Raw genomic sequence first — 14,416 nt, forward strand, 5'->3', positions numbered from 1 at the left:
CAAAAAGCTTTATCTGTAGTAGAGGGTATAAACCTATGATTGTTATTTGTGGGTGTACATTTTGATTGGCTTTTCAGGGAAAACACTTGTCTAAATTGTCTCCAAATTTTCAGAGATTGTTTAACTATGGGATTTGAGGTGTAATTCGATATAGGTTCAGAAAAAGGTAGTTCTGAACAAAGCAGTGATTGTAGAGAGGCATGAGGACAAGAAGCTCCCTCCATATGTAACCATTTTGGGTTTGTGGATTTGTTAAATTGTAAATCTTTCCAATATAACATGGATCTAATGTTGGCCGCCCAGTAGTAATATTGGAAATTAGGAAGGGATAATCCACCTTGTTGACGGTGTTGCTGTAATATATTTTTTCTTATTCTAGGTTTTCTGTTATTCCACAAAAAAACTGATATTAATTTATCCACATCTGTAAAAAAAGATTTAGATAAATGCAAAGGGATGCATTGAAATACATATAAAAACTTTGGGAGCACGTTCATTTTGACTGTGTTAATTCTCCCTCCCAGTGAAAAGGGTAATAGACACCAACATTCTAGATCTTTCTTGAGCTGAGTTAATAATGGGATGTAGTTAGCCTTAAAAATATCTTTAAATGATTGTGTAATCCAAATACCTAAGTATTTAAATTTTTGTGGACTAACTTTAAATGGAAATGGGTCCAAATTTATTTTCTTAGCTTCTGGATTTACTGGCATAATTTCACATTTGTGAAGATTGACTTTGTATCCTGATATTTTACCAAATTCTTGCAAGAGTTTTAAAGTGACTGGTAAGCTTTTTAAAGGGTTGGATAGGAATAAAAGCATATCGTCTGCATACAGGGATACTTTATTCCCAGTGCCATATCTTTGTATTCCTATTATGTTGATTTCATGACGTATTGCTATAGCCAGTGGCTCAATCACTATGGCAAATAAAAGAGGTGATAGAGGACAACCTTGTCTAGTGCCGCGTTGAAGGGGAAAGTAGGGAGAGAGGTTATTGTTAGTACGAACAGCTGCCAGAGGCGATGAGTATAAAACTTTAATGCAAGAGATAAATTTTTCGCCAAAACCAAATTGTTTCAAAGTGTAGAACATATAGTCCCACTCCACTCGGTCAAAGGCTTTCTCAGCGTCTAAAGACAACAATATTTCTGGAATATCGGGTGAAGTGGGACCATAAAGAATATTAAAAAACGCCTAACGTTATAAAATGATTGGCGGCCTTTAATGAAACCAGTTTGGTCATCAGCTATTATCGAAGGCAAAGCCTGTTCTAGGCGGCCTGCTAATATTTTTGAGAAAATTTTGTTGTCCACATTTAAAAGTGAAATAGGACGATATGAGCCACATTCGAGAGGGTTTTTATTCTGTTTGGGGTTAAGAGAGATGACTGCTTGTCGCATAGTCAGGGGGAGGCAGCCTGTAGTAATTGACTCCTCAAAGACTAAAAGTAAGATTGAGGAAAGCTGGTCTGCAAACTTTTTAAAAAATTCAACTGAAAACCCATCAGGTCCAGGGCTCTTCCCATTTTGCATAGATTTAATTGCATTTATGAGCTCCTGGGTAGAGAAGGGTTTGTCCAGCTCTGAGGATATTTTATCTTCTATTAAGGGGACATTTATTTTTCTAAAAAATGTATCAATTAAAGTTCTATCATTGTGAGATTCTGTTTTATACAACGTTGAATAGTACTTATGAAAGCACGAATTTATTTCTAAATGATCTCTGTGCTTAGCACCCAAGTGATCATTTATTTCAATAATACATCTGCTAGCAGCTTTTTGATGAAGTTGTTGGGCCAAAAGTTTTCCTATTTTTTCACCATGTTCATAGATTTTACTTTGTGTTTTATTAATGAGGTTTTCAACATGTTTGGTTGACAACAAATTGAATTCTGTTTGAAGATTTAATCTTAATTTGAACATGTCATCAGACGGGCTGACTGCAAGTGCCATGTCCAATTTAAGTATCTCATTGGTTAGTTTTTCTAGTTTTAAACTGTGATATTTTCGCTGTTGCGCACTGTAGGATATAATTTGTCCCCTGATATATGCTTTCATTGATTCCCACACAGTAGAGTAAGACATTCCAGGGGTTTGGTTATATTTCAAGAAGAATGATATCTCAGAGGATATAAATTTAGTAAAGTTTTCATCGGAGAGTAATGTATTATTAAGCCGCCAGGGGCGGTAATTATTGCATGATACTGGTATGCATAGTGTGAGTATTAGAGGGGCATGATCTGAGATAACTATAGCTTGATATTCACACTTTTTAACCAGGGAGAGGAGCCGTTTATCTAAAAAAAGGTAATCTATGCGGGAGTATGTCCCGTGAACGGAAGAGAAAAAAGAATAACTTTTTGATTTGGGGTTTAGGAATCGCCATGTGTCAACAACGCCATTCGTATTAAGAAAGCGTTGTAACTGAATAGCTGAACTGGACAAGGTTGCAGATCGTGACGAACTACGATCTAAACTTGGTGACAGTACACAGTTCATATCTCCTCCAAATATTAAGTGATGAGTGTCCATGTTTGGGATTTTGGCAAAAAAATTTAGGAAGAAAGAGCTGTCGTCCCAGTGTGGTGCATAGACATTAACTAGGACAACTGGTGTATTGTATAATCTGCCTGTGATAATCAAGTAGCGCCCAGAGGAGTCTGTTTCAACTTTGGACATTACAAATGGGATGTTTTTATTAATAAGAATAGCCACACCTCTACATTTAGAGTGAAAGTTCGAGTGAAATGCTTGTCCAATCCACCCTCCCCTTAGTCGAAAGTGATCAGAATTTCGGAGATGAGTCTCTTGAAGAAAAACAATTCCTGCTTTTAATTTGCTTAAATGGTTCATTACTTTTTTACGTTTGACTGGGGTGTTCAAAGACTTTACATTCCAACTTATAAAATTTACGTCACACCCAGCTGGTTTGTTTGGGAAATCCACTTTGGTTGTGGTCATATTTGATCGGAAGTTGAGTTACTGGTTTGTCCCTTATATAAATGTTCATTTGGAAATAAGGATGACCATTAAAAAGAGAAGTAAAAAATAAATGCAAATTGAGATTGAAAACCAAAACATCAAAAAATTCAAAATAAAAATAAAGTAAAAGTAAGTAAAACCCAAACCGTCACTGATCAGAACGCAGTGACAACACAAACCCCCAAAAAAGTAAATGCACATCTAAGTGCTTAAAGAAGGGCGATGTACCTCCTACTGAGAGAGGTCTGCTATGACATTAAATTATTAATTATCAGGCACCTCATGCCATTTCGAAAAAGAGTAAGGTATAAATCAGAACATATTTATCCCAGATTGTAGTTGCTTAACAAATGTGACCCTGGGGGAACATAAAACAGCTTTTTGAGAAAGATTTTCCAAGGATCAACAACAAAGTGGGAAGTATTTAAGTGTTTACAGAACGGTAATTACTGAGATAAATGCTTCTAACAAATGGAACCTTGTTCGCATCCTTTTTCCAGCTCCTACTTACTCAGAGCAACAGTCAGTTATTTGATGTTCCAAGTAAGATCTTGGATTTCACATAAGCCATGGCTTCCTCTGAGTTTTGGAACCACTTTTCAGTCCCGTTGTGCGTGAGTCGCGCTGGATACAGAAGCCCGTATTTGACGCCCTCTCTCCCGCGTAGGAGCCGCCTCACCTCGCCGAAGGCTGACCGGGCTTGTACCACGCTTGGAGGGTAATCGGGGAAGATGAAGATGTCTTTTCCTTTCCAGCGGAGCGGCCCGGACTCTCTGACGCGGCGGAGAATGTCAACACAGTCCTGATTGTAGTGCACTTTTGCAACGATGACTCTGGGTTTGTCGTTTTGGCTTCTTGTTTGTAATCCTCGGTGAGAACGGTCTATCAGGATATCTTTATCCATATTTAGGACTTCTTTAAGAAGTTTGGACACAGCTGTCGGCGAGCTGGAGCCGGAGGTCTCTGGGACATTCAGTATGCGGATGTTGGAGCGCCTCATTCGCCCCTCCATGTCCAGACATTTCCCTCGCAGGTTGTTCACTTCTGTTTCGAGTTTGTCAACCTTGGTTTGAAGGGATACTAGATCATCTGACTGGGATGAAAGCGCGTGTTCCATGTGTGTCATCGTTGCTTTCATCGTTTCCACCTCAGAGCGGACTGCTGCGGTGCTGCTGGCCAGCTCGGTCTTCAGAGCTAACAGCTCCGTTTTGATGGCTTCAAAGTCCTCTGTGAGCGCGGTCTTTAGTTCCTGCCTGAACATTGCCGCAATGTCCGCTTTCAGAGAGGATAGAATTTCGGCCTTCAGAACCGACGGGTCCATTTGGTCTCCAGGTTGTGATGTGGTAGCTTTGGGTGGTGAACCCGCCTCGCCGGTCGGTGTTTTGGGTCCTGTAGTTGGCGCCGCTCCGGAGTATTTGAATTTTCGAAGATTATTGGCCATTTTTCGGGTTCAACTCGTCAATAAATAGTATTCTTTGAGATTAAGATGACGACAAGTAGAGTTCTGGTGTTTTTTCTGGCATAAAGTGTCAAAATTACTTTAATTTATTTTTAGCAGAGCTCGTCTTCTATGCTGCCTACTCCTTTGCCTGCTCCATAGCGCCCCCCCGAAAGATCATGAAGTTTAACAGAAACATGAACTGAGACCTTTCCTCATTTCCATCAAAACATGATTCCATCCATCTCTCCGTCCGTCCATCATCCATCCATCCATCTTCAGAACCTGCTCTATCCCTTTAACAGAGTCAAACCAGCTACTGTTGGGTAATGGCAGAGGACACCCTGAACAGATCACAAACACACACACACACACCCACACACACACACACACACACACACACACACACACACACACAATGTTTCTGGACAGTGGAATGAAAACCAGAGTGTCTGTAGAAAACCCACACATGCATGAGGAGAACATCCAAAATCCACACAGAAACAAACAGCAGGGATTTGAACCAGGGGGGTGTTCCAGAAAGCAGGTTATGCTAGCTCCCATGGTTAGTTTGAGGCTAAGGAAGTTGATAACCTCAGCTTTTGGTTCCAGAAATGGAGGTATGTTTCAGGGTATGTCAAGTTGCCATGGCAACTCATGCTCTGAACATATCCTGGTTGGGAGCAGGTTTAGTTGAAGGTTAGTTTGTTTTCAGAGAGGTGAAGCAGCATGGCGTGTCCATTTGAAGATGATTTAGTGGATGAAGAAGCTCAGATAATACTTTTTCCACCATGAGAGGGTGATAAGACCACATATGGATGTTGGAAAGATAAACTTTTTGACTTTGATCTAACTTAATTATTTGCTTCAGTTAAGATAAATCATTTGTTTGTCAAGTCAGTTTAAAAATAACACGCAGTTTTCAGACAATTATTTTCCTTTCGTTTAAATTAATTCAATTAAGTAGGTGTAACTTTGGTGCTGCTGTTAGATCGGCGCCGCAAGGGATTGTGGGATACCATTCCCTTTGCCTGTCTGGACGGATTTGGGTTTAAGTGTGGGTTTTTGACAGAATGTGTTTAGTTGTTTAGCTGTTTTACTGTGTTTTGTCGAGTCATTTTGTCCTACTATGCTTAAGAGGGAGGGAGAGGATGATGAGTTTAAATAGCACCCCTACAGTCAAGCTCTGTAATGACGATGTTGGAAAATTCCTAAATGAATGAATGCTCTATGAGCAAATTGTTTCGTTCTTTTTATTGTTATGTGCATTATGTTACGTGCATTTACCCAGGATTACCAAGTCGAGCGTAATTACGTTAACTCATATCCGGTCTTTTGGAACCGACATGCAGAGTAAACAAGTTCAGGTGGATTTCAGCCAGAGTTCAGGGTTAAAGTCAGGCTAGTTTAAACATGCTTTCTGGAATACCCCCCTGGACCTTCTCACTGTGACGCCAGAATGCTACATCTGTGCTATTTGATTCAATATTTCCTCTTTTTTCCAAAAGTGAATCAGTTTGTTTGATTAGAAACCAGCTTTGATCCAAACAACAACCATGTGTGATAAAAAGTGAGATTTTATTCTATTCTGATCTTTTAGAATCATTCTCTATTCTGTTCAGAAACTTCTGCACATTTTCTGCTCACTGTCTCTTTTTCACATTGATTCCAAACTAGAAAGAAACTTGTAAGCTGGATGAAACCTGAACCAGAAGTTGTTCAGTGGTTTGTGTTTCCAGTTTGGATGGAAAGATTTTCAGAAAATCCATGTTTAGTTTTTCAATGGAAGACTTGAGTCCAAACATTCCTGATGGTCCAACATTTTCTCCTGGATCAAACACAAGCTGGGATTCTGCTCTGCTTTGACACTTTCAACACATCCATCCATCTTTCTTTCTGTCTTTTTCTGCAGTTTTGCAGCTCAGCTCCATTTCAGTCCTTTTTCATCTTCTGGAGACTCTGGAGCCTCAAAGTCAGAGCAGCTGAAGCTCAAAGACTGTTGAGGAAAAATGAAGCTGAACTGCAGTCATGAAGCTGATGAGAGTGTTTGTTGAAAGCAGGCCCACAGACCTGCAGCTGACCTCTGTCACCTAAAGGTCATCTGCTAGATCTGCATTTCAGATTCTGCTGTCTGAGCAAAAACTGAACACAAACCTGTGAACAAGGCAGCAAACAGACACACTTACAGGATTGACTCCATGAAGAAGGATTTTTGTCATATCACTCCTGTAACAGAGAAGATGACACACACATTAGTGTTTAACACAAAGACGTGCACAGACACGTGCACTAACACACATGGATGTAAATTCTCAGCTGGGATGTTCATCTCTGAGCTCATTTCTTAATGTCAGACAGACTCTGCACACAATAAAGAAACTAATCATCTTCTTGTTGCTCTTCATCAACTGACCTTCATGTCTTCCTCACACAGAGCAGTCCTAAATGTACAAACTCTCACCTCCTCACTTTATTTTGAAAATCACTGATCGACAACAACTTCCTCCACAACTAAACAACAGCAGGATTTGAGGAACTTTACCGTGTCTTTTTTTCTGCTATAAATCACCAGATAGATTACAGCAGCAGCGACCCCAATAACTATAACCACTACGATGATGATGATGATGGTGACAAGAAAATTTCCTGAAACAGAAAACAGTTATTTAGTTCTTACTTTAAAACTGTGAAACATGAAAGAACATTTAGAGGAAAGTTGACAGAAAATCTTCTGCAGCTAAACGTTGCCGTCTTTGGTAACTTCTTACTGCATTTCCCTCCCTTGTTTAAAAGAAAACATTTCTTCCGTATACATTTTCCTAAAATAAAAAATCACATTGTTCTCAAACTAAATCAAAAATTCTTGTCAAATACCGTTGTGACAAAACTTATAAGAACATATACATGTTATTTTATTTTTTCTTCTATTCAAAACTGTCTGTATCTGATGGGCTTTCTGATAACCCAACCCTTCCTGGTAGTGAGGACATCAGATGCAGAGGGGTCATGTTCTGGTGGGATCTCAACTACTGGTGCGGTCTCTGCAGTTGACACATCCACTGTCTCATGATGGTTTGGTTCATTGCAGGACAATGAAGGCTCAGGGATGTCAAAGTCAACCTCCAGTGGTTTTTTACGAAGATGTTTGACATTTCTGATCACCTTAGCTCCATCCTCTGAGTTGACCAGTTCAAAGGAGTTGTCAAGAGTGTTTATCAGCAGTACAATGAGAGTCTCTTTGAATGTTGGATCCAGCTTTCCATTTTCCATACATGCATCTAGAGTTACAACCTCCAATCTGTGATAACAACTGCTCAAATGTGCTTCTGTATGTCTGTGAATGTTCTGGTGCAAAGCACAAGAGCGCTGCAACTGCGCACTTGAAAATGCACTCTTCTCTGTTGAGAGTTAAACCTCTGTCCTGAAATCTCTGAAAGACTTGTCTCTGTTCAAGCTGCTCTTCCCTCTCTCCAAACACCACAAGTTCATCCATGTAGCAAACCATGGTAGGCATTCCACATAATATGGTGTTATAGCCTTCTGGAAGGCTCCTGGTGTACTCAATAATCCAAAGTTACTTTTCGGAAGCGGTAGCTACTTGTGTTTGTAATGAACGTCGTCAGGGGTCTGGGTTCTAGTGCCAAGTCACACTGCCAAAACCCTTTCCTTGCATCTAACTTAGCGGACACTTTAGCTCCTTCAACTGCCTGTAAGATGATATCCACTGTTGGTACTGGGTGTCTTTCCCTGATCATGGCTCTGTTGACTTCTCTGAGGTCTTCACATAACCTCACTTCTTTTGTGTTCTTCTTTGGTACGATCAGGACATCTTATCTAGTTCCTGGTTTACAGGTTCTAACATGGGATAAGGGACTCTCCTCAAACCCTGTGCTACAGGAGGGACTTCTTTTATCAACTGTAACCTAATGACTATAACCCTTAATCTGATCAATTCACTAAAAGACTGGTGGGTACTCTTTAACGAGTTTGTTGAATCGCTCTTTCTGCTCTACAGTGTTTACCTTTTCCCCTGTTATTAAATATATTTTATGGATTGGATTTATCTGCGCTTTTCAAGTCACTCAAAGCGCTTACAGTGTGTCCGTTATTCATTCACTCCTCATTCATTCTTGGTGATGGTAACTACGGTTGTAGCCACAGCTGCCCTGGAGCAGACTGACAGAGGCGTGGCTGCCAGTTCGCGCCTACGGCCCCTCTGACCATCACCGGGGCATTTATGCACAAAAATTGCTTTTCTACCTAGAAGTGCTTCTACATTACCTTCAGTCACACATGTGTTGTCCATGACTATGTTGTACTTTCATCTCAGTTCTGCCTTAGAATAATCTACACATTTATGTGGAGTTGTCTGAGTATAAGCATAAAATCTGTTTTTGGTTGGTTTCAGTTTTGTTTTATTGGACACTATTCTCCTATTAAGATACTCTCCAATGAAGTTTCTGCCACTTCCTGTGTCTATGACCATTTTCAACCATTGTCCATTTACCTTAATTGTCTCAGTGCCTTCAGAGTTTACAGCATGGATAAAGTCATCTGAATCAGAGTCAGAAGCATTCTGTACTACTGCTCTCAATGGATTACTTGACTTTATCTTTTCTTGATCTCTATTCCTGTCTTTATGCGGCCTATGTGTTCTTTTTCTTTTTAAAACACATTTGTGCTTGAAGTCCCGTTTTCCGACAGAAAAGACGCATCGCTGTCTTTGCACCGCATTCATCCGCTGTGTGAGTGTTCATTCCACATCTGTAACACTGGGTGTCGCTGTCAGCTTGCACTTGGCTGCTTTTTTGTCACGCACTACTCCGGCTGCTCGTCCAGCGTTTGCGTGTGTGCTTTTCTTGGTGAAATTAACTTGATTGTCCCTTTTTCTGTGACCAAAACTCTCCGTGAAAAGTTTCGATTCTGCCTGTGTGGCTTTTAAAAGCTCGTGCATTTGACAGTGCTTTGTCTAAACTCAGTCCTCTTCCTGTAATACCTTGTCACGTAGCCATTTCATCGCGCATTTTTCACTACCTGATCCTGTAGCATGTCATTCTCCAGTGCGCCAAAGTCACATGACCTTGCCAGCTCTCTCGATGCATTTACAAACTCATCAACCGTTTCATCTGGGTACTGAGCTCGGAGCCTAAACTTGTGTCGGTCCAGAACTATATTTCTCTGCAGAGTAAAATATGCATCTAGCGCAGCAGCAGTCTGTTCATGTATACCTTTGTCTCCAGCAAGTTTGGCGAAAATCCTCTGAGTCTGCGCTCCTATGCAATGCAACAGTGTGGCTCTTTGTAACGAATCTTGTACAATAATCATACCACTGGCAACTTCGAAAAAATCTATAGCCCTTGTGCTATCCTTTGTGGTCAAGAACACCATTGACGTGTTCTCCCTACCATGACAAAGGTGGATAAAGGTGGAGAGGATTTCATGTAATCCATGGACACCAGTGAAGATCACAAATCATTGAAGAAAAAAGATTTAGAGCACTGTCTAGTGGGTCTAGATGACCCCAGTCCTAATGTTAAAGTGCCTAGGATAGCACAAGGGTTAAGAGTCCATCTACAGGTTATATTCCGTGAATAAATCCGATGTGCTAAGGTTCAGCAGAACCGGCGGGCTAGCTGAGCATAGCTTGGTCCTGGTGTAGCTTGTTAGATCCTTGGCGTTGCTTGTCAGACGACATTACTGAATTTTATTTTTCTTTCTTTCTTGGCCGGGAAATAAAATCCTGGTCGTCTTTTTTTGTCGTGGGGTCCTTGTTAAAAATCATCCTGGTCTCCAAAATGTTGTGTTGTTCAAATAAACGGTCTTTTCGTTCAGTTTTACCTTTCTTTATTTGACACACATCTACTTTAATCTTCTAGCTAGCTCGTCTCCTGTTCCTTTCCTATTTCCCTCTCTCTCTCTCTCTCTCTCTGTCTGTCTCACGATATTTCAGGGACATTGACCATACTACAGGAGCAATTTCTCTGATCTGTGACAGAAAAACTAGTTTCTCACTTGATTCCTCACCTAAACTCAGAGAGACTTGAGTGATGTTGGTCTCCTCATCCTTGCTGACTTCACATGTGTATGTTCCCTCATGATCTGCAGATAAGTGCTGCAGTGTGAGTCTGCCTGACTCTGATACATCCTTCACATGCTGCTTCCACTCCTCTGACACTCTCTGCTCCTCATCCTCTTTCTTGGTCACAATCATCTGATTCTGATTGAAGCTCCAAACCAGACTGAAGCCTTTGAGGGAGGAGTCTGAGGCAGAGCAGGAGATGGTTGCTTCTCCAGAGATGATCTTCACTAAAGCTGGACAATAGAAACACAGAAACAGTTCGTCATGAAATAAAACATCCAGTCCAAATGTCTGACAGCCTGAAGCAAAGACACTGAGATGTTTGCACACAGCCTCCTGCCTCCATATTGACATGAATGACACTTTGAAAGACTTGAAAGAAATCATTTCAGAGCTGAATCCTCCATAGTCTGCTGGATCCTGGAGGATCCTGTAGGTCTGCATGCAGAAACAGTCCCACAGTGACAAAGAACATCAAGGTCTTTGATTCTGGAAAGTTCTGCCATGATCAGACAGAGATTTCTCCAGATGAACTGGAACACTCACGTCCTCTCCTCCATGAAGCTCTCCTCTGGTTTGATGGAGTGCTGATGGTGCAGATGTAGTCCAGGTCATCTTCACGGTCTGAAAGAGTCAGAGAGCTGCTGATGTTGTAAAGAAGTTCTTCAGTCTTCTGGACTCTGGTTGTGTTCTGGAAGGTTCTGCTGGATGGAGGACTGATGGACCAGCTGAGATCAGGTTGAGGATAGATCCCATCTGAGCTGCAGATGATCTGGTTTTCCATCTGGTTCATGTTGATCTTCTGAGGTGGAGCTGCAACAAGTGGAAAAAGTAGAATTTCAGCTTCCAGCAGTGTAGAATCAGTGTTTGTGTGGAAAAGTCAATCCTCTCTTCCTGCTGCTAGAATTCCAGCTTTAAGCAGGTTCAGGATGAACTGATCCTCAGCAGGTGTGTCCTCCTCTAATCCACACTCTCACTAATCTGCAGCTCTGCTTGAAATCTTTCTTCATTTCCTTCAACATTGGAGCTGAACCTCCTTCAATTCTGCAGAATCTCTCACTTGTTGTTCATTTCTTTTGGGACATTTTCAGCCTTAATGACACATTTCTCTGATAGATTTCCAGCTGTAAAGTCAACAAATGTCTGCATTTTCCCATTTCCTGTCCTTCCTTCATCTCTTCTGGTTCAGCTTTCAGAGCTTCCACATCTTTCTGTTCTTGCAGTCGTCTCTGCTTCAACAAAGAAAACCTTTTAGTGACTCCAAGATTTGGAGGATTTCAAGAAGCTTTTAGTTTCAGAGACACAGAACATTTGTTCATCAGAGAATGGGACAGATTCAGGAGAATCAGGAACTTTGGATCATGAACTACTGTCTAAACTCTGAATTCAAGTTCATTTCATGACTTACTGTGGAACATTCAGCTTTAAGAATGTCTGATGGACTGAATGGGAGAAACTGAACTAAAACATTTGGACTTTCTCCAGTTTTCTGGGTTTGTGTCTCATACCGTAAACCGTCATGTTGATGTAGAATTCTCCTCCATCAGTGATGGTGCTGGTGAAACATTTATATGATCCTTCATCCTGAACCATCACTCCTGTCAGCTGCAGGGAGGCGTTTCCTTTGGAGATCTGATCCTGGAACAGAGACATTCTTCCTCTAAACCTCTGGTCCTGGTGTCCCCATTGGTCCTTGTTGTCATAGTAGGAGTGAACTCCAGTCTGTGTTGGTGTCATATGATACCAGTGGATGATTAGACTTTGTCCAGGTGTAAACCTGCAGGGTAAAATGCAGCTCTGTCCAAACTGACAGGAGACCTCTGCATCTGTGAACATCAGAGACAGATGTGTCAATGTTGAGCTGCACAGAAACACTTTTTCTTTGACAAGTTGAGATTTTATGAAGGACATTTTTCAGATAATGCTTCAGAGGACAATGTGAGTCTTTTCTCTTCCTGCTTTACCTGAGTGCAGCTTTTAACAAAATCTCACTCTCTATCCTTAATCGTCTTCATGAAGCTTTGACACAATTTCAAAAAGGAATATCTACAAAACAACCAAGGATTTTGGATTTCTTCACCCTACACATCATCATCATGCATCTGTAACAAGTGTTAAGTCTCTAGTAGTTTAATTTCACCAAATTCATGGTGAATTTGTTTTTTTGCATACATTTGTACCAGAGTATTAGTCTGTCCAAGGGTATGTGAACACCCCACGGTCACGCAAGTAGCCACGGATGAGCATGCAAGTTTAGACAGATGCGAGCCATGGCTGAGGTAAGACATGCATCTTATGTCTGTGTGTTTGTCCCTAGTAGTAATATTATCTGTTAAATTGGTTTCTTTATTCATCGGAGCACAACGCAGAGTAGAAAACTCAGCCCAGTTGCATTGGTTCCGTGACCCTTTGGATATCAGAAGCATCAAAGTCATCTAGATCACCGGGAAGATCATCTCTTCACAGTTTTTCAAGTTTTTTTGGTTTGGAGTGTTCATGTTTTGGACTTAGTGATTTAGTCAGGTCACGTTGAGCATTTTTTTAATCCTGTAGTGTCTAATTTTTTTTCCCAGCCGTGCGGTTTATTTTGGTTTCTCGCAATGTTCACGACAATTAATCCAGATGTTGATAAATGCGTTTCTGATGGGGCAGTTAACTTGATTGTGGGTTTTGGGAGGGGATGGTTTAAAGATGTTACTAAGATTCCCCAGGTAGGGATATTGAGGACTCCGAGGTTGAGCTTTACTCGTGTAAAACCCCCCTTACATGTGGTAAACTCACAAGACTATTTAAATATCTGACTTGGCTAATCAGATTGGTCAGTCTATTGCTGCTCAGATTCAGAACAATGTAGGGGGTTCTCACCCACAGTTTCAAAGCAGTTTTCAGACAGCCCAAAGTCCTCCTGAGCTGAACCTGATTGGCGTCGAACTTGTAATGCAGTATGATGTTGAGGAACCCCCTAATATACAGAGGTGATGGGAGTGATAAATGCTCGGTATTTAAATGGGTGCAGATGATAGTGTGTTTTCTGTCCAAGAAAGCATTTCCAGTACATCAACAGAAAATGAAGTCTTAAGTAAGTTGTAGGGAAAAGCTAGAGAGACTTGAGGCAATCTTCCACTGACTGACGGCTCCATAAACACCTGCTGTTATGTTCAACATACTAAAGCAGCAATTTGGTGAACTAGCCTACCCTGCTATAACCATGGCTGACTTCTATGACACCAAGCCGCTCCCCAACGAAAGTGTGAGGACTACTGGATCAGACCAAACAAGGCGATCGACTTTGCTGATGAATGCCTGCTGAGACAAGGTAGAGGTGTGGTGGACCCAGGCAGGGAGGTGTCTATGATGTTTATTAAGTATTGCCCAGACCCAGTCCTTGCAAACAGGCTGAGTTTGGACAACTAGTGAGGTTCAGGAGCGCATCACCATGGAAAGTCGGGCTAGAAACCGCCAGTTCTCCACTTCACCAAGAGTTGTGACTAGTCAGCCCCAGTCTGGTGGTGAGCATGTATGTGGACCAACAGAAGAACCAAACACCTCCTCCAGTACGCAACGCCGTCATCTGCCCTACCCAACCACAGTTTTCTTCTGGCCCAGCAATGACTGCTTCTACACCTGTCTTGACCAACCCGGTCTCATCCTAAAATGTGTAGTAGCTACATTTGTCCACATGGAAATGCGTGAGAGTTTTACAAAAACGCCCCCTAAACTGTGAGGTGGATTTTTCTATTCATTTTCTACGAGCCTTCTCAGGATCACGTGACTTTGGAGGTTTGGCCTGCCGTGAGCAAAAAACATGGCGGATGCACGTTCATTTTTCGGTGGAATATCCCATAAAACAAGATATTTTGAGGACTAATTTTTATTTTGACAACATTTCTAGTGAGAAATATACCATTTTCTT

The 14,416-nt window shown here is 41.3% G+C and overlaps 1 protein-coding gene across 1 annotated transcript in view; it reads right to left on the reverse strand.

Annotated features, from left to right (window-relative positions):
• Positions 1-5,983: 5,983 nt before the first annotated feature.
• LOC105353823 (hemicentin-1) overlaps positions 5,984-14,416 on the reverse strand; it is a 62,558-nt gene continuing 54,125 nt past the window's right edge. Inside the window, exons 4-8 of the mRNA XM_023950054.1 lie at positions 12,012-12,329; positions 11,050-11,316; positions 10,449-10,736; positions 6,967-7,070; positions 5,984-6,650 (exon numbers count right to left, since the gene is read on the reverse strand). Of these exons, the coding sequence (XP_023805822.1) occupies positions 6,645-6,650; positions 6,967-7,070; positions 10,449-10,736; positions 11,050-11,316; positions 12,012-12,329 (983 nt within the window). The 3' untranslated portion in view covers positions 5,984-6,644. The remainder of the gene's footprint in view (positions 6,651-6,966; positions 7,071-10,448; positions 10,737-11,049; positions 11,317-12,011; positions 12,330-14,416) is intronic.

Source organism: Oryzias latipes, chromosome 20 (genome assembly GCF_002234675.1).
Source record: "Oryzias latipes chromosome 20, ASM223467v1".
NCBI classification, from domain to species: domain Eukaryota; kingdom Metazoa; phylum Chordata; class Actinopteri; order Beloniformes; family Adrianichthyidae; genus Oryzias; species Oryzias latipes.